Source organism: Pseudopodoces humilis, chromosome 23 (genome assembly GCF_049639895.1).
Source record: "Pseudopodoces humilis isolate 2021_Gansu_Grassland_sample_001 chromosome 23, ASM4963989v1, whole genome shotgun sequence".
NCBI classification, from domain to species: Eukaryota; Metazoa; Chordata; class Aves; order Passeriformes; family Paridae; genus Pseudopodoces; species Pseudopodoces humilis.
The window spans coordinates 8,738,225-8,760,429 of NC_142222.1; the positions used below are offsets into that span (position 1 = coordinate 8,738,225).

The window sequence follows — 22,205 nt, forward strand, 5'->3', positions numbered from 1 at the left end:
CCTAAAAGCAAAATTGGAGAGCTGCTCCTCCTTTATATATAGGGTGCTGTAGTCAGTTTAATCTCATCAAAATCTTGCCAGTAGTAGAATTCATTTTGTTGAGATCTTGCTTGGAGACAAGATGGCAGCGCTTTCTCTTTCGCTCAGCTTGGAGCTCAGTCAGCTTGTTTTCCTTATCTTCCTGGATGTGTTTATTTTTAATTGAGTCCTCATTCTTTGGAATACATTTTAGTCATGTTTTACAAAACAGCCAGGAGATTTACTTGAGGGAAACACCAGAGTTACAGCTAACCTGGATGGTAAATGCAGCGAGTATTCAGGGGTTCAGTCACCTCTTTGCTAATCAAAAATCAAACCACCTGATTTCTTTGGAGCACATTCCTAAATTCCTGATCTACCTGATCTCAGCCCTGCCTGCTGCCTCTGCTGTTGCTTGCAGGCTTTCAGTGAAGGGATGAACAGGAAAATGATCACACAATGACCACACGGTCACTGGATGGGATTCAGCACCTCGTCACCTCTTGCTGCCCTTCTTTTCCAGCTCCCAAACAGGGAGTGGGACAGGAATGTCCCCATTTGTCCCCACATTACAGGTCTTGGGCTCTCAAACGAGCTCATCAAAGCTGCTGCACTCTCCCTGAGTGCCCCCTGTTCCCAGTGCTGCTCCTCCTGTGCTTGGGAGGAGACCACAGCGAGGTGGTCACGGTGAGCATCAGCTCCTGAAATCCTCAATCCCCTGCCCAGCAGGTCTGTCGCTGCTTGCTTCAGGAAGAGATGTAGCAGTGTAACCCTGTGGGCAGCCCACGATTTCAGCCCCAAATACAGGATATCTTCAATCCTTTTGTCTCCCATCCCTCCCAGTGCACAGAGCCAAAGACAAATGAAGGGGTGAACGTTGTGTTTTGTGCTCTGGAAGCCTCAGAGCTGCTCCCTGTGCAGAACATCCCCAGTGATCCTGGCTGAGCTCCGTGTGCTGTGCCAGGAGCTGCTCAGCAGTGCTTTGTGTGGCTGCGAGGGTGGGGATGTGTGTGTTTGTGTGTCTAAGGTTGGGTGCTTAAATGCTTTGTTGCATTATGTTAATTCCTCGGCAGTGCAATCAAATTCATGTCGTAATTAAAGCTGTCAGTTGGAAGGCGAGCCAATCGCCAAGAAAACACAGCATAACAAATGAAGTGAAATGATTCTGCGTGTAGCTATACAATGCTTCGCCAGGCATGAAATTAAATAAGTAATTTGATGTTGACATCAGAAATTGAAATGATACCCACTGTTCCTTCATTCAGTCAGACCTGCATAAACAATAGCCAGAACAAATATGTACAACGCAGTCTTTCTCCCCACCCAGCTCCCCAAGTAATGCACTATATATATGCAAAATGGGTATAACTGTGCCTTCCAAGACCTCAAGGATGTAATTTTCTTTGGTACACAATAAACTAATGCTTACACGAGGGTTACTATGTTTTTGCTTCTGGGCCAAAGTTCTTCTCTTTAAGAAAGGATGGAAACAATAAAACCAACCAACCAAAACAGAAAAAAAAAACCAAAAAAAAAACCCAAAATGAAACAAAAAAAAAAACCAAAACAAAGAAAAAAAACCAACCAAAAACCCCAGAACCCTGTCAATTTTAAACAAGTGTGTTTTGCTGATGGGCACCTGATGCAGGCTTCTGCTGGTGGTTGTGTGAATATCAAACAGTGTTTCTAATGTCCTGCTTTGCAAAGGGTTTCGGAGAGTGAAACCATTACCTCTATTATAGGCACACTTTATGTAGGAGCTATAGAACCACCCAGTGCAGGATCACGACTCAGCATGGCCTTGTAAAGATGCCTGTAGAGTTGGTTCCAAGGCTGGGCTCTGGGTAGTGGGATCCTTTCGCTATTGGGAGTTCCCCAAAAGGTGAGAAGTTGTCTCCTTGCGCAGCCCTCGCTTCAGCACACGGTTCACAACACAGCTGACAGTCATTCATGCATGTGCAGCACAGTCTTTCATACTTCAATTAAACAGAGTTTGCAAACTGCACTCTCCATATGCAGCATGCAATGTGTGAAGGGCTATATTTCCATCCAGCAAGCTCAAGTTCCCTGGAAAAGCACAGTTGTTCACTGAAAGTCATTTGACTGCTATGTTTCGACTGTCCTCCCATAGCCATCGCAGCATTGCTTTTGAAGGAATGAAAATATTCAGTGGGAAATACTTTGTTTGCTTATTCTTTTTTTGTTGTTTTTGTTTTTTTTTTTCTTCCTCTTTATTGTTTTGTTTTGATACTCTGTCCTTCCAAAACTTGGAATAAAAAGCAGACAAAAATTACACACAGATGCAGAATGCAAACTTTGGAGCTTTCAGCCAGGAAAGTAAGTTTAAAAAAAAACTGTGAGTGAAAGAGTGGGACTCACTTGGCATCTGCACAGAGCTGAAACAAAAGTGCTTATAATGAGTGCACGTGTTGAACTCGTGGGTAGAACTGCAGCTCAAATAAACGGAATTTCATTCTCAAATTCTCAAATTTCAATGGCATGAGGCAGAGGATGGCTGAAGAGGAAGGCAGTGTGTGTCCTGTTGGATATGAGCAGGGTGTGCTGCACCCTGCCAGGGCTGCAGGGGCTCCCAGGGATGCTGAAAAGCACAAACCAAACAATATTAAGATGATAAAAAGCTGTTGCCTTTAATGAAGGTGCTCCAGGTGCAGATATGGGAAAATGCACACATGACCCAGGACTTCAACAATTTTATATTTTCTTTTTAATTATTTATATTATATTATATTATATTATATTATATTATATTATATTATATTATATTATATTATATTATATTATATCATATCATATCATATCATATCATATATCATATTATATTATATCATATCATATATCATATTATATTATATTATATTATATTATATTATATTATATTATATTATATTATATTATAATATAATATATTATATCATATTATAATATATTATATTATGTTATGTTATATATTATTGATACATTAATTTATTATATTTTTATTAGATTTATATTTTATATAAAATATAAGTATATATTTAACATATTTTTATTTAATTTTTATATTATTGATTTCATAAATTGATTGTATTTAATTTTATATTTTAACAAATTAGCATACTTTACAGGAAGTATCCAATTAGATGAACAGTTAATTAAGTAATCCCCCTTTTTGGTTCTGCCCTCCAATGAAACACCCCTTGCTCCCCCCCAGCTCTTAGCCCCACATTTATGTATGGAAAACATAAAATGTCCTTGGTTAACTAGAGAGGCAAGACTAAATAGTTCAGGAAGGTGAGGTTACTGTTCTAAAATTGAAGAGAAAGGGTAGGAAAAGGACTAGAGTTAGTTAAGGAGCTCTAGAACTATACAAGTGTAGTGTACAGAGTTATGAACACATGAAAAATGTATAAAAAGGAGAAATCTTGGTGCAGGAGCTGGGCTGTGCCAGTGGCCAGGTGAGGCTGGCAGGATGGTCAGGGACAGCAGGGAGCAGAGCCATCAGTCCTTGCTGCTGTCAGGGACATCATCCCTGGGGCCAGGAATAACTGCATCACCCTGTGGCCATGCTGGCACAGGGAACTCGAGGGCCCAGAGCAGTGAGTGGGGACAGGAGGATTTGGGAATGTCTTTCTTTGGGTGGGGTTCCCTTGCCCTGCTGATAGCCAGAGCTGTGCCCTGTCTCACAACAGGGATGCAGTGATGAAAATTCTGTGTTTTGCCAGTGGCTTGCCCGGGCTGCTGGGGTCCCTGTGCAGTTCTGGTTATCCCTGGGCTGTGCTGAGGAGCAGAAGTGGGAATTGAGGAGCTCTACACTGGGAATTGAGCTCCAGGAACTCCACACTGGGGATTGAGATCCAGGAACTCCACACTGGGGATTGAGATCCAGGAGCTCCAGGAACTCCACACTGGGGATTGAGATCCAGGAGCTCCAGGAACTCCACACTGGGGATTGAGATCCAGGAGCTCCACCCTGGGGCTCTGGAGAATGGGCTCTGCTTTCTGCTGCTGTGGCCATGGGAGCTGGGAGCTGCTCCCCTCCAGAGGAACAGCCTGACCTGGATTAGCATCGGGATGTTTTGGGCTCCCCCACATCTCTGAGAGAACCTGCTGTGTAATCCCCATTGCTTAGATGAAAAACTAATGAAACAAAACCCTTTATCTCCTTAATTCCTGTGAATCTAGAGGTTGTGGTCGTGTCCCACTTAAACTCAATTTCACAATGCTTTTTTCTTTTTTTTAAATAACATTTAAACAAATTGATTATTTTCCATGGTAGCAATATTAGTTTTAATTATTTTTATAGGTTTGAGATTTGAAATCTATTTCACACTCTAGATATTTGCTGTTTGCTTTTGTTGTTGTTGTTTCTAAATCCTTGGTTTGTCAAACAATGTGGACATCCAAATGGGAAATTGTGGTGACTGCATTCTCCAGAAAATGGTACATTGACTAAAGCAGCTTCTCTGTGCCCACGCATTCTTTACATTTCAGACTACTAATTATGTTTACAAAATGTCTCATTTTAGAAAAGCACTATGTGTGTACTAACCGGGGCCTTTCGGGAATAAATTGGCAAACAGGTCATACACTGAAAAAGTCATCCAAACCCACCGGGCTTTTTGTTTTGAAGTCAGTCTACTTTTTTCCCCTTTTTCCCCCTCCCTCCTGCCCCTTTGTGGCCACGAAGCTGAGGAGCTGGAGTCCAGGGCATTGAATGTCAGCATGTCAGGGAGGCTGCTTGATGAGTGTCTGTTTAGTCTCAGTGCAGGGCGAAATGCCATCATTAATTCATTACCCAGCTGCCTGTCAAATAAATTGGCAATTACGTCCACTGCAGAAGCTTGGAATTCGGTAAATAGCACGTTACCATCTCGGAGTGGTTGAGAGATGTAAAGGGGAAAATTAAGCAGCAGCGTGTTTGTTTCAGTAGCAGATGACAAGGGGCAGGACGCCGGGGCTGTGATGTGGTGATGAAAAGCTTGGAAAGGGCTGTAATGAGCTGTGTGGATTGGAACGTGTTAAAAACCATCACTGACTTTCCACTTTGTCTTTGTGTTTTATTGCAGAGCTCAGCTCCTTCCAGCTTGGGAACAGGCTACTTTGTAAGTGTGTCTCCACTCTCAGAGTGCTCCTCACACAAAATGCCTCACACAAAGTGCATGGACACAGGGATATCCCCCCAACCCCTCTCTGAGCACACCCTTCTTATTTCTTCCTCCACAAACCCACTGCAAGTCAGATTTCCAACACGGTGGTCCGTGTTCTCTTGAACTAATCAGGTGTCATATTAATTACTGCATGAATTTTAACAGCACTTAATTTACAGAGTTACAGCAAATAAAACGAGCCATGGTCTCACCAGCTCTCTAAGGGGAGATGGGAGCATCTTGATTCCACCTTGCACCTCTTCTTGCTGATTCATAGATTTTAAGGAGCCCATTAAAATGTTTTGCCTCATCTCCTGTGCACCACAGCCCAGACAACGTGGCACAGGGTTTTTTCCTACCTGTTGCTTAAAAGCCCATGGCTGGTGGAAAACACAGTCCACACTCAAGGAAAACACAGAAGTTATATTTATGCCAGATTTACATTTTATGTCCTGAGAAGCAGATCAGGCCCCAGCTGGTTTGAAAATTGATCAGTTTTTTTTGGGGTTTGTGATTTATTTGCATGCACCTGTATTGATTTAACAGTCTATATTCATAACTTTCTGTTCATTCCCACATTCATCAATATCCCTTTTACTTGCACAGATAAGTTTGGGAGTACAAAAAACGTTTTCCAGTCAATCCAATGTACTGCTTATTTTCTTCCACAATTTATATTTAAATTGTTCATATCCTGGTTTTTTTGTAACTTATGCTGTATTCTCCAAGCACATCTATTCTGCCTTTATAATAACTGTAGGAGAAGCAGAGCATTGGGTATGCCCAAGAGCAGGTGGGTAAAATGCAGCGAGCCTTGTCCCATAGCACTGCTCTGTGAAGTTACCTGTACAATCAAAACCTGCTTCCCATTGATCTCTGGGGAAAACTAAACCCTATGGTATTCAATGACATGATGGAAAAACTTGGTTGCACTCTTGTCACATTCCCAGAGAGTCATTTCCTTCTATTAGTTCATGGGGAATTTAGTCTTTTGTCATATAAGTCTGTGATCCTATAAGAAAATTATGGGATTAAATTGTGTACGTGTGGTCTCACAAAGATTGCACAAAAATTGCTTAATACCTGGAGAAATGCTGTGTCCTGCTGGATTTACACTGGACTTCTGCACAAACAGAACATTCACACTGCTGCTGGTGAGGTATGAAAAGAGCATCCTCAAGTGAAAAAGTTTTGTGGTAGTTGTTCTAATTATATCAAGGCCCAGATCAGTGTAAGGTAAGTTGTGAAACAGAAAAACAAGTTGGTTTCCTTTTTTCATCACTTGCCCTGGTTTGTGTCATATTTTTAAGAAGGAGGGGATGAAGGGAGAAATCATGTCAAATGGCTCGACGTTTATTTAGAATTAAAACTAAGCCTCGAATGTCTTTCCATAGTCCAGAACAAACTGCTTTCCTTTGTCTGGGAAAATTCCAGTGATTTGGAGGTCTGCAGACATGCTCTGGAATGGGACAGGTATATTTTGGGCTGGGCCATGGATAAATAAGCCTTGTTCTTGCAGCGAGAGCTGAATATGCATGGTTTGAGAGCGGTGCTTCCTCTCCAGGCAGCAGAGGTAACAGAAGAGGAGCCATCTGCTGTTCCCTGCACCATACTGTCTGTGGGTTGGTCCACTAAAGTGAAAATCTGGAAGGTGTCAGCATCCCCTATGCTCCAACAGAAAGCTTGGAAGTTTCCAGCTCTCCTGAGCAAGGGATTCAGTAATGAGAGGAAAGCTGACGTGTTCTAGGGCCGATGGATTGGCACCTTAAATCATTCCAGTTTAGGTCTGTGTAGGTGGGGGAGACATCCCTTGTTGGTGCCATTAATATATTTAACCGAGCTGTTTCTTTTCTGTAGTCACAGAATTAAGAGTTTTTAATTTGCTTTTTTCCTTTCCTCACTAACAGCCAAGCAGGTAGGAAACATCCTTCGGTTTATATCTTCAAGTTGTTTTTACACTTACACAGTCTTGGATGAAACATGAAGGGTTTCTTCCTCCCTTTTCACTTTGGAAAATTGTTTTTAGGATTTTCTTGCTCGTTGTTTTAAAACAAGCCCAAACTCTTATTAACTTACATGGGGCAAATAAAACCCAGATGTGTTCTGCGGTACCAGACAATGAGAAAAATGCTCCAGAGTGATCCAATTAGCATGTGTTTCTGATCAGTGTAATTATTGTATTATCAAAGTGCAAAGGAATATGCACTTGAACTGACTCCTTTTTTCCAAAGCCTTTAACTAGAAAAGACTGTTAGTTTTTGTGTTTGGTGTTAACCCAGAACATCAAAACAGGGGTCATTGGTCTTAAATACAGTAAAAATAACTTCTAGTTTAATAGATAAGAATAAAGCTTTGTCTCTTGGAAGTGATTCGGTGCATTTTGTACATTGGAGTATGAAATATTCTGTACTGCAGCTCACCAGAGGGAACAGAGGAAGCAGGTAGGTGAAAATGGACTGGTGGACATCTACTGCAGAGGGAAGCAGGTTTTATTCAGAGAGGAATGAACACTGAGGTATGGATTAAGTAGCACATGTTTGCTGTTTAAGTCAAACATTAATGGAATTTTCATGTGTTTAGGCCATGTTGCCCAGCCTGGATCCAGGCCCAGCTTGGGATGCCCTTGGAGGAGAGGAGCCTGCTTGTGCCAGGCACTCAGGGGGGTGATGGGTCCTGTGCCTGCAAAGCTAAAATGACTTTTAGATGCTGTTCCTCTGGAGATCACTGAGTGTGGAAGGACAGGTTTGTAAAGCTGACACTTCCCAGTAACACAAAATCATTCCTCTCATATCTCCATGGTAGCTCCATCCTTGTAATTAATTATGCAGCTTCAGTGGTGGTGAAGGTTGGACTCTTATCTGATTTTATGCTGTAAGAAGATCAATTTCTGAATGGCAAAGCTGGAAATTCCAAATTCTTCTGTTCTTGTTGTCTCCATGGAATGTTCCTGGAAAAGCAGCAGGGAAAGGAAAGATGCACTGCTCTGGGAGGGCATCTACAACCTGCTTTGCCAATGGAGAGGGTTGGGGATCTCCATCAGGTGATGCAGCCTAACCACACCCAGCTGTCTTTAATTAAACACCCAGGTGCCTTTAATTAAATACCAGGTGCCTTTAATTAAACAATCACCCAGCTGCCTCTGGTTAAACAGATTTTTAGTGCAGCAGAGGGAGTGCTCACTGAGGGAGAGTGTATGGTGCAGAGTTGTCCAGGAGTTCTAAATTCATCTTCAAGTTTGGATTTCAGTTGGGAGCAAGTCTCTTCTACTTCAGCAAGTGCTGGTATGTTGTGTAGATTTTATTTAAAAGTTGTTTTTGTTGGAGTCTGTTTTACCTGTCTTGGTGTTTGTTGGAGGAACTGCTTTCCTGTCCTTCTTGTATATTGTTAAACCAGCAGTCAGAAAAGGAGAGGTAGAAATTATTGTAATTTGCCTGGAAGCCTTTTGTGCTGACCTGACTTTACTTCTTCCTATGGGCTCAATCCAGTCTGTGATTGGTGCACATGAAAAAAAGAAAAATAGGTGTGCTGTTAATATTGCTGCACCCTAAGAAATCATAACTTAATATTTCCTGGAAGTTCTCCTGGTTGTCATTGATAGTTTTTGCATTGCAAATTGTCATTGTCTCTCATCAGAGATGGATTATAAGGTAGATTACATCTCATCAAGGTGTCAGATCAGATAATTGGAAAGCAGTTAGAATTTCAGAAGAAAAAAAATCGCCATCTCTTTAACTTTAAAAGGAAAACTATTTGAATTATGGGAGTTCTTAATGTTGTCCAGCTGTCTTGAGATTTCAGAAGGTTGAGATGTTTTAGAATGCAACTGGAATTTGTATAACAGGCTTTTTCTCTTACCTAGCTTTGAAGAATGGTTTTTGCTCATTCGTGTATCTTGCACCCAGCCAAATTCCTGTTAAAGTAAATGGTGGTTCATTGATTTGCAACACAAAACAGAGCAGAAATCAAAACTTAAATAACTGAGTCCTTTTGCTTCTAAACAGCCCTGATTCCCGAGATTGTCAGGTTCTTTGGCAATTGTCCAGTTTCTCTGCTTTTGGCAACTTATTTCTGTTTATGTCTGCTTCTTGAGTCTTTGTTCCAGTTCCTGAGAGTTTTCTGTTCTTCTTTTAATGGTGTTTTTTTTTATTTGGATTGCATTTTTGTGTTATTTTCTTTTCCTCTAGATGCAGAGAGTTTGTGAATTTTTCAGAGCTGGGTAGAATTTGTTAATAAGCTGGTGAATAGTGGCAATAACATTGGGAAGGCAGGAAACTCCTGTGACCCTTCTTTTCCAAAAATTGCTTTTGCTCCACCTTAAAAAAAAAAAAAGGTAAAAAAGCAGCTAAAACCATACTTTGCACATGGGCTGGTGACTCAGACAAACATAAATCATGAGCTTATTCCCCAGGGCTCTGGCTAATCAGCTGTGCTATCCAATTTGGCCCTGAGTGGGTTGGGTCCAGCAGATGTTTGTGCAGTGCCACTGGGACTCTGCTTTGTGCAATGTTGCATTACATTACCCAGAGCTCTAAAAACCCATCCCAGGGAGAACAAGGGGAGCACCAGTGGTGTTCAGTATGGATGTGATGGAAAATCAGTCTTTGGCTGAGATGTTTCAGCCATTTCTCTGTGTGCTGGGAGGGGTTTTCACCCAAGACATCATCTGGCAGCAGAAATGTGGAATTGGGTACCCCAGAGAGCCCTTCAAAGGGGAGATTCTCCCTCCTTGCCTGGTCCATGTGTTGTGGCAGTGATCCTGAGGAGCAGAGCTCTGCTCCTTGAGGTGGTCGTGTCTGTGAGTCCTGGGTGAGAGGAGACCCCACCCCAGTGAAGTGCAGTGGCACCCACAGGAGAGAACAGATTACATCAAAAATACCATTTGGAAGGGGTTGAGTAAATCTTGAGGGATGTAGTGCTTTACTCCACATCACGTGCACAGTGGTGTTGGTAAATAAAAAAAACTTCCTGCAAGCAGCTTAAGCTGCTCAGTTAACTTTAGAAGGCAAACATTTAAATGCATTTTGCTGCTGTGAAGGTGTGTGTCCATCTGAAATTCCCTGTGGCCCACAAAGGCACTGCACAGGGGCTTTTGGGACAGCACCACACCGTGAACTGTCACCTCCCCTGTGAACAGAGTTGGAAAGAGGATCCTTGTTATCCTCTCTTTGGTGCTATAAATCATTGCTAACCAATCCTAATTTGCTTAGTAGGGTAATGAATGATCTCCAATTTTCTCACTGTAATTAGTTTTACCAACTATTATTGTGAAGGGTATATTGAAATCCAGTTTAACTTCACTTGAAATTCTCCACGTGCCCATTCTTTGCAGAAGTGAAGCTGACAACAGAGTTTATGAATCTTCTGATAGTAAATTCAGATTCAAGCAAAGTGGACAAGATCCCCAGTAGAAATGTCTCTGTGGGCTGTAATTACTCATTAGTGTTTGCAGCCCTCAGTGGAGCAGTTTTGGTGAGGTGCACTGAGACCAGGAAACCTGGTGTTCCTTCATCTAAAATCTTTTAGGTGTTGTCTTTTGTTTTCCAGGAGCCATTAAAAAATGCAGTTTATTCTGAGTGCTGCTGTAAGGGAGGCATCATCATTGCCAACTAAATACATTGCATGCAATAAAGTCTACCCCAGCTCTATTAATTTTAGCATTTATAAACCATAGTGCTGTTCCTAGGGAGAGCTGAGACTCATTAAAGAGTTTGCTAACAACATGGCCAGCAAAGCAAGAAGAGCAGGAGCATCTGCATTTCCAGCATCCTGCTCATCACAATAAGAATAGCTGAAGCAAAACAACAGTTTTTTTGGCAAATAAAACTGTATATTTCATATATTATTAACTGGGTTTTTGGGGAAGGATTAGGCAAGCAGAACAAATGACCTGGGCTGGAATTTGTTCAGGCTAGGTCTCTCCTCAGATGATTTTGAACAGAGATGGTGAAGCTCAGAGTTATTTTTACAGCCCTTCAGGATGGCATTTCCTCAGCCACTGTAGAATCCTGCCCTAATGCACGCTCATGCTTTTTGAATAGTGTGCTTTGAATTTAAGGTATTAATCCATATAATTCTTTGGACTGTGTGTGTGAAACTGTGTTGTAAAAATCTAATAGGAGGAGAGCAGGGCACCACAGCAGTTTCTACCCAACCAAACAGAACTGAGACCAGAAATTCAGAATTTCAGGTCTTTCTGCTTTGTCCCCTCACTGCTGAAACACAGATTTTCACCCTCTGTCTGAACAATGCAATTCCTTCAATAACTTTATAGTAATTTCTTTAGGACAGTCCCCAGATATTTCAGTGGTTCAGGGGGTGATATCCCCAAGTTGTTGTCACTCAGGATTGAGCAGAGTGTGCTGGCCTGGGCTTTCCCTCTCCTTGCCCAAGCCTGTTCCTGCTGGAGTTCTCAGAGCTGAGCAGTTCTGTGCTCTCTCTAATGGCTTTGCCTCAGTTCTGCACTTCTGTGTCTTTCCTATGGTTTTTGTTTTGGGTTTGTTTTTTTTGTTATTGTTTTTAGGGTCTTTTTGGGTGGTTTTTTGTGTTGTTTTTTTTTTTAATTTCTGGGATGGTGTTGCATTTACTGCTCCTGCCTTTCTTCAGCAAATGCTTCCAGCTTGTTGGTCCCTTTTCCTCCTCCTCCTTCTGTGCATGATTTCCCACTTACCTTGTTGGAACCACCTTTCCCCCGAGGATTACAGTTGTTGCGAATGGAGATGTCATAAAAAAAGGGAAAAAGGAAGGAAAGAAGAGTGTTTATGTACCTGGAGGGGTGATATGAAACTCTCCACTCTTTGCCCTCTTCACTAGATAGGGTTGTGTTGAAAGTGGGTGGTTGATAACTTCATTTCTAGTTTAACACCCTGGAGGCAATCTTGGTTCATATTTTTTGTGGTGTTTCAGGTGATCTTGCTTAATCTTTTTTTTTTTTCCCAGCAAAAATCAATTTAGAAAAATCAAGACATAATTGTTTATAGGCAAGTCTTTAATTTAATAAGTTCTTCTGGACAACATAAGATTTTTCTAAGTAGCAGAAAGACTTAAGATTTGCTGTCAGTCTGTTTGGTCTCGGGTGCCCCACGTTACTGTGGCTCATGTTTTGCTCCTCAACTCCTGCAAAGCAGAAAGATTCTTTTTTTGTGTTCCCCCTCTTTCTCTTTCCTGTAACACGTGACACAAATTGCAGATGTGAACCTGAATAATAAAGGATTGCTTCACTGATTGCTAAACATGCATTATGGTGCTTTTAAACTCATTTCAGGTCATCGTACTGCAAATTAGTTTGATTGCAAGCAGTTAAGCTGTCACACCCAGAGCCTCCATCTTCAGAGGGTCTCAGTTTCACATCACTACAAGAGAATGCTCAGTAGCATTGTATCTTTAATATTTTGGAGGGGAAATAGTGTTGGGTCTCCAGAGGAGGTTCTGTGCAATCCTCACTGCAGTGACTCCTGGCTTTGTGCTGTGTAAAGGGGGCTGACCACGTTCTCTATGACTCCAGGGCTGGTTTGCTTTTCTTTGTGATGTTTTGGAGCTTGGTGGGGTTTGTATCTCGGTGGGAAGAGCAGCACTGGACTGTTCCTGTTGCAGATTATCTCACAGCATTATTGTTTGTGGTGAGGTTCTGCTCAGTAAAATGTAAATGAACATTTTCAGCTGTGTGCCGTGAACAGGAGAACCTCTCAAGATCTGTGTGGTGTAACACAGGGATTTATAGACAGCACACTCATGGCAAAAAGCAGTGTGGTAAAAGGCTAAAATGTGGTGATTTCCCTGGAAAAGGGGTTTGGGTGGGCTCTGTGTGGGGAGGGAGTGAAGCTCGTGCTGTGCCATGCAGGGGGCAGAAATGCAGGGGGCAGAAATGCAGGGGGCAGAAATGCAGGGGGCAGAAATGCAGGGGGCAGAAATGCAGAGCTGCTCTGCCAACTTGGTGCCCTTGGAGAGCAGCAGAGCAGTCTTTGGGCTGGCTGAGAGGATTCCTGTGGAGAAGGATAATGCAGAAACCTCTCAGGAACCAGGAGTGTGCAGTATGGCTGAGTGCTGAGGAGAAGCTGTGTGATGGTGTTATTCTGATGGCAGTTTCTAGAAGCTTTTTGTGTTGCCATTTTTTGAGAAATACAATCTCTCTTCCTCCCTTAAATTTTGGAGGAATACATTTATTAATTTAGGCTGCATCATGTCATTTATTTTTTTTTAAAAGCAATAGGTCTTTTTCTTACCAAATTCACAGGTGAGGAAATACTGAGGTAGTGAAGTCAGGAGGAAAACACTGCTGCAATACTGCAGGCACTCAGCTCTGAAAGTTGCCCAAAGTATGACTTGTTCCTATGTGAATGAGTGGTGTTAAGGTGAATATTAGGTTATTCTTCTTTTGAAGGTGAATATTGGGTTATTCTTTGAGTCCCTTGGAGGGATGGTAGGCTTGTACCTGGAGCAGAGAACACATCTCCTGATTGCAAGAATTAAGGCTGAATTTCAGAGAAAAGAGTCCAATCCCCTTTCTCAGCCTTTTATGTCAGAACTCGAAATTGCTGTCTGATAAAATGTAGGACACCAGATTGAATTACTTCATTGAAGCACTGCTGTCCCCTGTTAATGGTAATTGCACGGATATAGCGGTCTTTCTTGGCAACATCTCAGATATTTACCTCCCACTGTTTTTCAATTCAAACCTTTGATGAAAATATTCCCAGTACTTCTTTAAAGCAGACACCCAACTGTCTTTCTTGACAAAGGCAAGGTCTTTAAATCAGATCCTGACAATTTGTGACACAGCAGTCTATCTAAATCACCTTTTACCTATGTCTCTGTGTCATTTCCTGGAAAAAAAATGTCCATCAGAGGAAGGTTGCTGAGGGCTTGGTGCTCTTGTCTGTGTGTGTGTGTGGCAGCACCGAGCTGGAAGATTTGTGTGTTTGTTTCAGTGGAAGTAATTAAATGAAGGCTTGTAAATTTGCAATGCATGCTGTAATGGTTCATTAGAAATATTTGGGAGTGTTTTGTCCATAAGAAAATGATTATTAGGTTATTGTTGTTCTTAGACCATTAGGAAGTCAAGGTTTTTTATGGCCTTTGCTTTAGCAATGGTAAATCTTTTTTTTTAAAAAAAATCAGGGCAAATATTTTCATCTCCACTCCACCTGAGGGTTAATGTGCATTCAGCTGAAGTAGCTTCTGCTCACCTCCTGAAATCTCATCTCTGCTGATGCTGTGAACTCTCTGTCCCACAGAGGGGAGGATGCCAGGGCTCCATGGGCTGGTGAGCAGAGCTCTGGCTCCTTCACTGTGCCAGCCCCATCTCTGCCCTCCTGGGGCAGTGCCAGCCCCATCTCTGCCCTCCCAGCCCCATCTCTGCCCTCCCAGCCCCGTCTCTGCCCTCCCAGCCCCGTCTCTGCCCTCCCAGCCCCATCTCTGCCCTCCTGGCTGTGCCAGCCCATCTCTGGCTGTGCTTCTGGGACAGTCTCAACCTTGGCATGTCACATCAGTGCACTTGGCTGTGTTGTGCAGCATCACTGTAAAGTAATTTATAGGGAAAACCTGTAACAATCAGGTGTCTGTGAATGGAAAGAGTTGTTTCTGTGAGGATTTGTTAGGAATGTTTTAGCTGTTCATTTTATTCTGTTCATCACAGAGTGCCCACCTGAGTGTTTGTGGAGTGCTGGGCAAACAGATTTCGAGCTATTACTGTGATAGAACCTCCTAACGCTGATAGCATTGACTAATTGTTCCACCTTAGCTGAGGAGAGGCTGTTGTTAAATGGCAGAACAGATACCAGGTAAAATAAGAGATCAGGGGATAACTTCATTAGCAAAGGGTTCATCTTTGCCAAGGAGGACTTGTCTGTCAGGTGATGAAAGGTGAGCTTGGAGGTGGAAAAAATTCTGGTGAATGCATGTGCCAGGCTGGCTCAGAGAGTGAGGTTCACGTTTGGAGTGGCATCAGCACATGGTGACACTTGTGCCATCAGGAAGTGCAAGGAACCCTTCAAACAGAGTGCTGGGCTGGGGTAGATGAGTGAATGCAAGAGGGATGTGTTGCAGTTTCAAGGAATCATTTCTGACCCCAGGTGTAAGGGCTTTCATGGTGCACAGCTGAAAGAAAAGAGAGGGGTTTAAGATTTTTTTGAGCACATAAAAACATTCTTCCAGTAGAGGTGGTCATGCAAGTCCACGTTCCCTCTGTTGATGAGGAATGGAAGAGATCTGCTGCCTCCTGTCCTGCTTCCATGCTGAACTTTTGTTTTTTCATCTGGCTTCTGAAGATGGAAGTAACTGATCATAGACAAACAGTTTGATGGCTTTGCCACACTTGTGGTATCCAGGTTCTGCTCTGTTTTCTTTGATGAAATATGACATTAAATGTAAAAATTGGGGTATTTGTACCATTGTGCCTTGGCACAGGAGCAGCAGCCCCAGAAATGTTCTGCCTGCAGCCCCCGTTTCTGTAGATGGGCACACACAGAAGAGGGTTGGCAGCACAGATGCTGGGAAGAGGGATGTGTGATGGGCTCTGTGATGGGAAGAGGGATGTGTGATGGGCTCTGTGATGGGAAGAGGGATGTGTGATGGGCTCTGTGATGGGAAGAGGGATGTGTGATGGGCTCTGTGATGGGAAGAGGGATGTGTGATGGGCTCTGTGATGGGCTCTGTGGTGGCTGTGATGGGGACAGCCCATCTGCAGAGAGATCACTCACACCTGGTGCTGAGCCCTGTTAACATCTGGCTGCCAGGGCCGTTCCCCAGCTGTGCCAGGCCCAGGGGCTCTCACAGCAAGCCTGACCCGAGCTGGCACAGCCCTGCAGCCACCTCTGTGTCCTCTGCTGCCAGCCTGGAGCCTGGGATGCTGTTAGCCACCACCAAGGACTTGTTTGCTCCCTCCCCTTCCCCCCTGAGCTGTGCCAGGTCCAAGAACCGCTGGGGTGCCAACAAGAGCAAAATTACTTACAGCTGGTGAGAGCCACCTGCTCCTGCCCAACTTCAGCCAAAACACTTCCTCCCCAGAGTGCCCTGGAGTGGGGAATCCAAAACTGTTCAGAGCAGGCAGTGTTTAGTGTGGATAGAGACACAGCAGTTGTTGCTTGTGAGCAGGGTGTGTGACGCAGGAGGTCTCCAGGACTAATGTCTGGCTCTCCTTTCCTGCTCCAAGCTCCCTCCAATCACCCCTTCTCCATTCCTCCAGTATGTTCCTTATGAATATTAATTCAGCCCTCTCTCCCTTTGTGTGCCATTCTTTTTCCCCATCCAAGCTAATGCAAATTTAATGTTGTTTTAAAGGAAAAAAAAAAAAAAAGACCTGCAAATGGCAATGAGAGTAGAGTGTCTTCCTTGGCTCTGTGATGTATTAATGCAGTGACACCTGGTGTGACACTGTGTTTTATTCTGTGGCAGAAGAACTCCTTGACCCTGAGAAAGCAAAACAACACACTTTCTTGTGATTCCCCCTCTGTTCCTTAATAACCTGCCTCATTCATCCCCAGTGCCCTTCATTTGCCCAGTGTTTCCCAGCAGTTTGCAGAGATTTTTATGGTTTTGGTTTACTGAGTACATCTTGCTAACTTAAATTGCCTGTGGTATAGAAACAGTAAATAAAAGGTCGACATCATTATGAATTCATAGCAAGAGGCCACTTGACAGCCCTCTGAGCACCATATTCTTTCTTAGAGAGTACGTCATCGCTTCAGAGGACTTTGTTTTTGTTGAATCAGTAGAAATTTTGTTGTATTTAACTAGAAAACCATGTTCTAATGTCTCCATTCATTTATTTGAAAGGAAGATTTGAGGAAGGCTTGTTGTTGAGTTAACCTGCTGACAGTTTTATCAAGTTTGTGCCTGGCTTTAGGCTTAGGAGCTCACTTGCTTAGGTGCTTCTCAGAGTCAAAGCTTAAGCTGAATTTTGTTGCTTGTATCATCATTAGCCATTGATTACTTCTTGCTTTCATCTTTGCAGTTCAGTTCCCAGTGTTTCTTTTTTCTTTCCTCTGCTTTGCTATCATTGTCTGAGCGTCATTAAACCGCTTTGAATTTGCTCTTCATTCATTTCTGAGCTCAGTTATAAAGTCCTTTTCCTTGCCTATCTGCAGTACAAATGCCTGGAGTGATAATAACTGAAGCCTCTTTATTATTTCTCGAAAATATCACCTGGGATGTTGAGCTGAAGGTGGGTTTGCTGCAGCTTGTTTGGAAAGATAAAGAACTTGAGGCAGCACGGGGGAGAGCCGTGGGTACCGAGGCTGTCACATGCTCACCTGCATCAATAATGTCACCTAGGAAATAAATCAGAGCAGTCTTTTGCTCTTGGTAGCCTGCTTTCCTAAAACTTCTCCAGCTCCTCTCCAGGGGCCTCTGCCTGATGCTGGTGATGAATATGCAAGGGAGCAACTGGAATAGAGGGCTTTGAAAAGTGGCAATCCCAAGAAATTCCGCTGGCAGCCTGTTCTGTTTCTCCCATCTATTTCTTCCTCATTGCACAGGATCAGGAAATTTGTTGCTTATGATGCAGGAAACCCTTTTGGAGGATTGAATTGTTCCTTTCTCTGCAGACCCCAGAGGAAGGGGAAATGCTTGTTCCCTCTAAAGGGATGATTGGGCTGCCTAAAAGCACGTGGAGAGGCAGGATGGTGGAAACAGGTCACAGCCATTATCTGCAGGTCATTGCATCAAAACTCTGTTTTTGCCTTGACACAGGAGCTGTGTCTCCCCTGTGCTCCTGATCCACAGGCTCTCTGTTCCTCCCTTCTTTCGTTATTGTGTCAGCTGACTGTGTTCACATAGCTAGAGAGCAGTAAAATATTGCGTCTGTTGACTGCTGCATCTAAAATAGATTAAATTAGTGTTTATTCAACTTTTTACTGCTGACTTACAAAATTACTTTCAGTCTGGTTTGGATAAATAACCTTTTCTATTAATTTATTGCCAGGCTTTTCTTTGATTGCTTTTTTTTTTTCATTGGTATCAAATCATATGCTGCTTTAATATTTCCTCCAAGATGTGCTCTTGATTAAGTCTGTGTTGGATATTTATACCACCGAGAAGCATACTATTTAAAAATTCACTTTCTTAATAAATAGCTGTTTTTAAAGCTCTCACTTCTCAAAATTTAGGTGACTTGATTTAAGTGTAGTTAATCCTACTTTGTTTCATGGAGCTTTTGCATAGACATTGGGAGAAAATACTTTCCTGTGTTATGGATATTCATATGGAGTAAGTGATACAGGATCAAAGGGGATGTGATTTTGGGATGAGGTATAAAACATTTTGGTTTAAATTTTTTATGTAGTGTTTCACGTGCTCTTCAATTTGTTTTTTTTTTAGCCTAGCCCATTACACTTGACCTTTCTTTATGCCAAAAGAAAAAAGATTCAAATGGTTGGAATTCTTGAGACACTCTATTTTTTTCTAATGTTTTCAGGTGCTACTTTTTGAAAAAAAATCCTGATATATCCCTCCAAAAAGTCCAAAGCATGTGAGTCTTGAGGCCATGGCAGCTGTAGCTGCTCTCACTGTCTGAAATTTCCTGCCAGACCTGGGAAATTGCCTTTCAGTGCTCCTGCACCTCCTTCCCCACCCAACACTGGATAGATTTAATCACAGCTCGAGTTCATTTTGCTCTTTGAAGCTGCTGTGGTTGATTTTGCTGCTGGTAGAGGAAGGTGCATGGACAGATCCCCTCTGCTGGCTGCAGGGCACGTGTGGTACCTCCCATGGGGGAGCAGGGACAGCCCGTGGGGAGTGTGCAGTGGCTGCAGCTGCAGCAGCTGTTTGTGACTCAACATCTGGCCTGGCCTCACCACTGTCACTGTTCTCAGACTGAGCATTTGGACAGTGTATGTAAAAACATTCCATTTGAATGGTTTCCTCTGCTTTTTTTCACACTTTATGTCACTTTGAAGGGAAAGAAAAGCACTTGTATGTAGATTTTTTTTCCCCAAAAAAACCCCTGGCTCTTGTTCTCTGCTGATGGAAAGGTCTTGTTGCCTGGAGATAAAAGCACGGTTTCTTGCCTCAGTTTAAATTTCACTCTCCTCTTCACAGCCTCATCTCAACAAAGCAGAGGTTCAAGTTTAAACACATGCTTACATCTATTTTATTCAGGAGAGCGTGTAAGCACACATGCATAACTGAAGTCAATGGGATTTAAGTGTGTGCTTCACTTTAAAGCATGTGCTTCACCGCTCCCCTGAATGCAGGGGGTTTAATCTGAGTGCTTTGGAAATTGCAGTGGCCTTGCACATATTGCTTCTTTTATCCATCTGGAAGAAGGGCCACTGTGAAATTTAGTAAGTACTGTTCACACTTTGAAATTGTCGTGTAATGTCTGTTTCTTTCCTGCCCATCTCCTTTGCAGCAAGTTGAGTTTACACACAGAAGCAGCACGTAAAGGTGGCTGGAATATGTTCCTGTGCCTCTGAGTGGGCTGTGGTGAGACTGGTGGGGGTAGGAGGGTGTTCAGCCCAGCTCTTCTGTCCTGATGGCACCCAGCACTGCAATATTTCATCTGTGCCTGGCACTGGAGTCTTCCCAGCGGCCACTCGTAAATATTTAACTTGTCCTTTCCCCGGACCGTGTCAGAATAAAGAGGCACCTGAAGAGCAGTTGTTCTTACCTGCCTGCCTGGATGTTGGTGGTACTTGGGTAACTCTGTCATTTCCCTTCAGATGTGGCTCAGCAGCTGGGCCCCAATGTTTTCAAAATCTTTGAGAACTAATTAGGCTTTCCTCAGAGTATGGCTCATCCAGGCAGTCTGAATAAACAAATGGTACCATTTGTATTAGGAAATCTCTACAAATGACTGGTCCCTGTCATGGGGTAACATTAATCTTTTTAGTATAGATTTCCAATAGTTAACCATCTGGCTCCATGTAGTTTTCCAGAAAACACTCACTACCAGGGCTGGTGGAAAGAAGAAGGTGGGATTAATAACCTGAATACATCATATGAAGCATTAATCTTTAGGATTGGCCATTTGTTTTTATCAAAACAACTCCCGTAAGATAATATTTCACAGCATGTGGTGCTTGCCTGGACTTCTTTCAAAATGGAAAAATATTTCAGTGTCTGCTGTGATCTGTACTTTGCAAATTCAGTGTGAATGATAAAGGCTGGGAGAATTGTGTGTTGTCTTCTGCTTTATGTTGCATTTACAGTCCTGGCCTGTTCAGTGGAAATGTGTGTGTTTTGTGATACTGGTTAAAGGTTTTCATTGAGAACAACACTTCTAGACAAGAATCTGAAATTACCCAAGTCAGTGTCAATAATGAACACACAGCTGGGACAGGCACTGCGTTCATCCCATGGATGAATTTTGGCAACTGAGCTCTCCAGGCAAGTCCAGAGTCCTGGTGCAGGTTAAATGATCTCAGTCTGGCTGAGCATTTAGGCACCTGCTTGGCTTTAGTCACCTCTTGTTCTGCAGATTTCACTGGTCCTGGGTGCTCTGTTGAAATCCAGCCTGGTGCCTTCGTTCCTGCCTCAGCTCCCTGACGTGCAGGCTGTGGCAAAAGAAAGGCAGGACCAGCCGAGGAGGCTGTGGTCCTCAGGCTGTGTGTCCTGCCCCTGTGGTGGAGATCAGGTGAACAAATGGAACAAGAACATGAAGTTAAACTCAAACTGGAGACAGAATACTCCAAGCTGAGCGCTCCAGAAGCTGCTCCATGTGCTGTGGTGGGAGGACAGCTGCCATCAGGGGACGGGGGAGATGCTCTAGGGGATGGTAACTACTTTGGCCAGATGATTTTAAAAAGCAGAGCTCTTGGTGGCCTCCCTGGCAGCCTGGCTGTTTGCAGAGCTGGCTCTGTGCTGCTGGGGCTCTGCTGCCTTCAGCACTGCCCAGCACCAGCAATTCCAGCTGCAATCTCCACACAGGAGGGGCTGCACCTTCCCTGAGTTGGGCTGCAGCATATTGTGAACACCATCAGAACAGAACTAATAATTTTCCTAATCTGCATGTGACACGAGTGCACTTGAGTAATGTACAGCACTCTGTACATAAACCATGTTTATACCTTCTCACCCAGTCGTGTCTGGTGCGGTATTTCCAAATAAGTGGTGGCTTTCTCGGTGATCATTCCTGATAGAGAGTGCTCTGTAATAATCTTGTCATGCCAAACTCATAATAATACTAAATGAAGACATTTGTTGAAGGAAGTGATTGTAAATTACAAGCAAATTCAAGCCTTGCTGGCATTAATCAATACTGAGACACAACTTTTGCATTCCTGATATGGTACTGCTGAATCTAATCCCATGGATTTTACATTTCCATGGGAATTAAGCATTTATTTTGATTTAAATATTTTTTTTCTTTCCTCCAGGGAAAGGATAATGCTTTTTTGGGGTGGGTGTTTTATAGTCTTGACAGACCTGTACTTCCATATGCAGAGCTGGTAACTTTTCTGCAGTTAATTAATCTGTGGTGCTTACTCTGGTTTGCATTTCTGTGTTGGTGTGAACTAAACTGGTGTGGGTAAAACTTTGTGTGGTCAGGCTCTCTGAAAAACACCCTCTGACCTCAGGAACAATAAATGGCTTTTGTTGTGTTTAGTATTTGACTGAGAACCTTCTCCTGGTGGTTGTCACAGGGGTTTATTTTCATTGCATGAGCCCTCTACACCCTGAATGTACAGTACAATTAGACCCAATGGGAATGGGGGGTATTGCAGTACTCTGTTAGATTATTATATTTTTTTTTTAAGATTTGGTAGAACTGGAGCTCAAAGTGAACCATCAAACCCATTTCAAGGTTATTACCTTTTTGTCAGGCATTTCAATACCAATTTCTCTTGGTTCAGCAACCTCAGTATTGCCTACTTAGCAGCACAGTTGTAATGATATTTTCATATGTATTTCCATTAAAAACAGAGAGAGGCTTCCATATCCTATGATCAGTTTTCCATTTAATCTTTCTTCTAGTATCATCCACTCATTTTGGCTGGATGTGGAAAATGCAGTTGATTGTTTTTGATAACCACTAATGCATTCTGCCAGTGATTTCCTTCCACTCGTTATAGTAATACAAGAAGATTAATCGTACTTGATTTTATT

General features: G+C 42.9%; 1 protein-coding gene across 7 annotated transcripts in view; it reads left to right on the forward strand.

Annotated features, from left to right (window-relative positions):
* Positions 1–22,205, forward strand: part of AUTS2 (activator of transcription and developmental regulator AUTS2) — a 663,646-nt gene that overhangs the window by 303,059 nt on the left and 338,382 nt on the right. For all 7 annotated transcript variants that reach the window (XM_088066212.1, XM_088066213.1, XM_088066215.1 and 4 more), the window contains one exon: positions 5,085–5,120. In XM_088066212.1, coding sequence (XP_087922338.1) covers positions 5,085–5,120 — 36 coding nt within the window. The remainder of the gene's footprint in view (positions 1–5,084; positions 5,121–22,205) is intronic.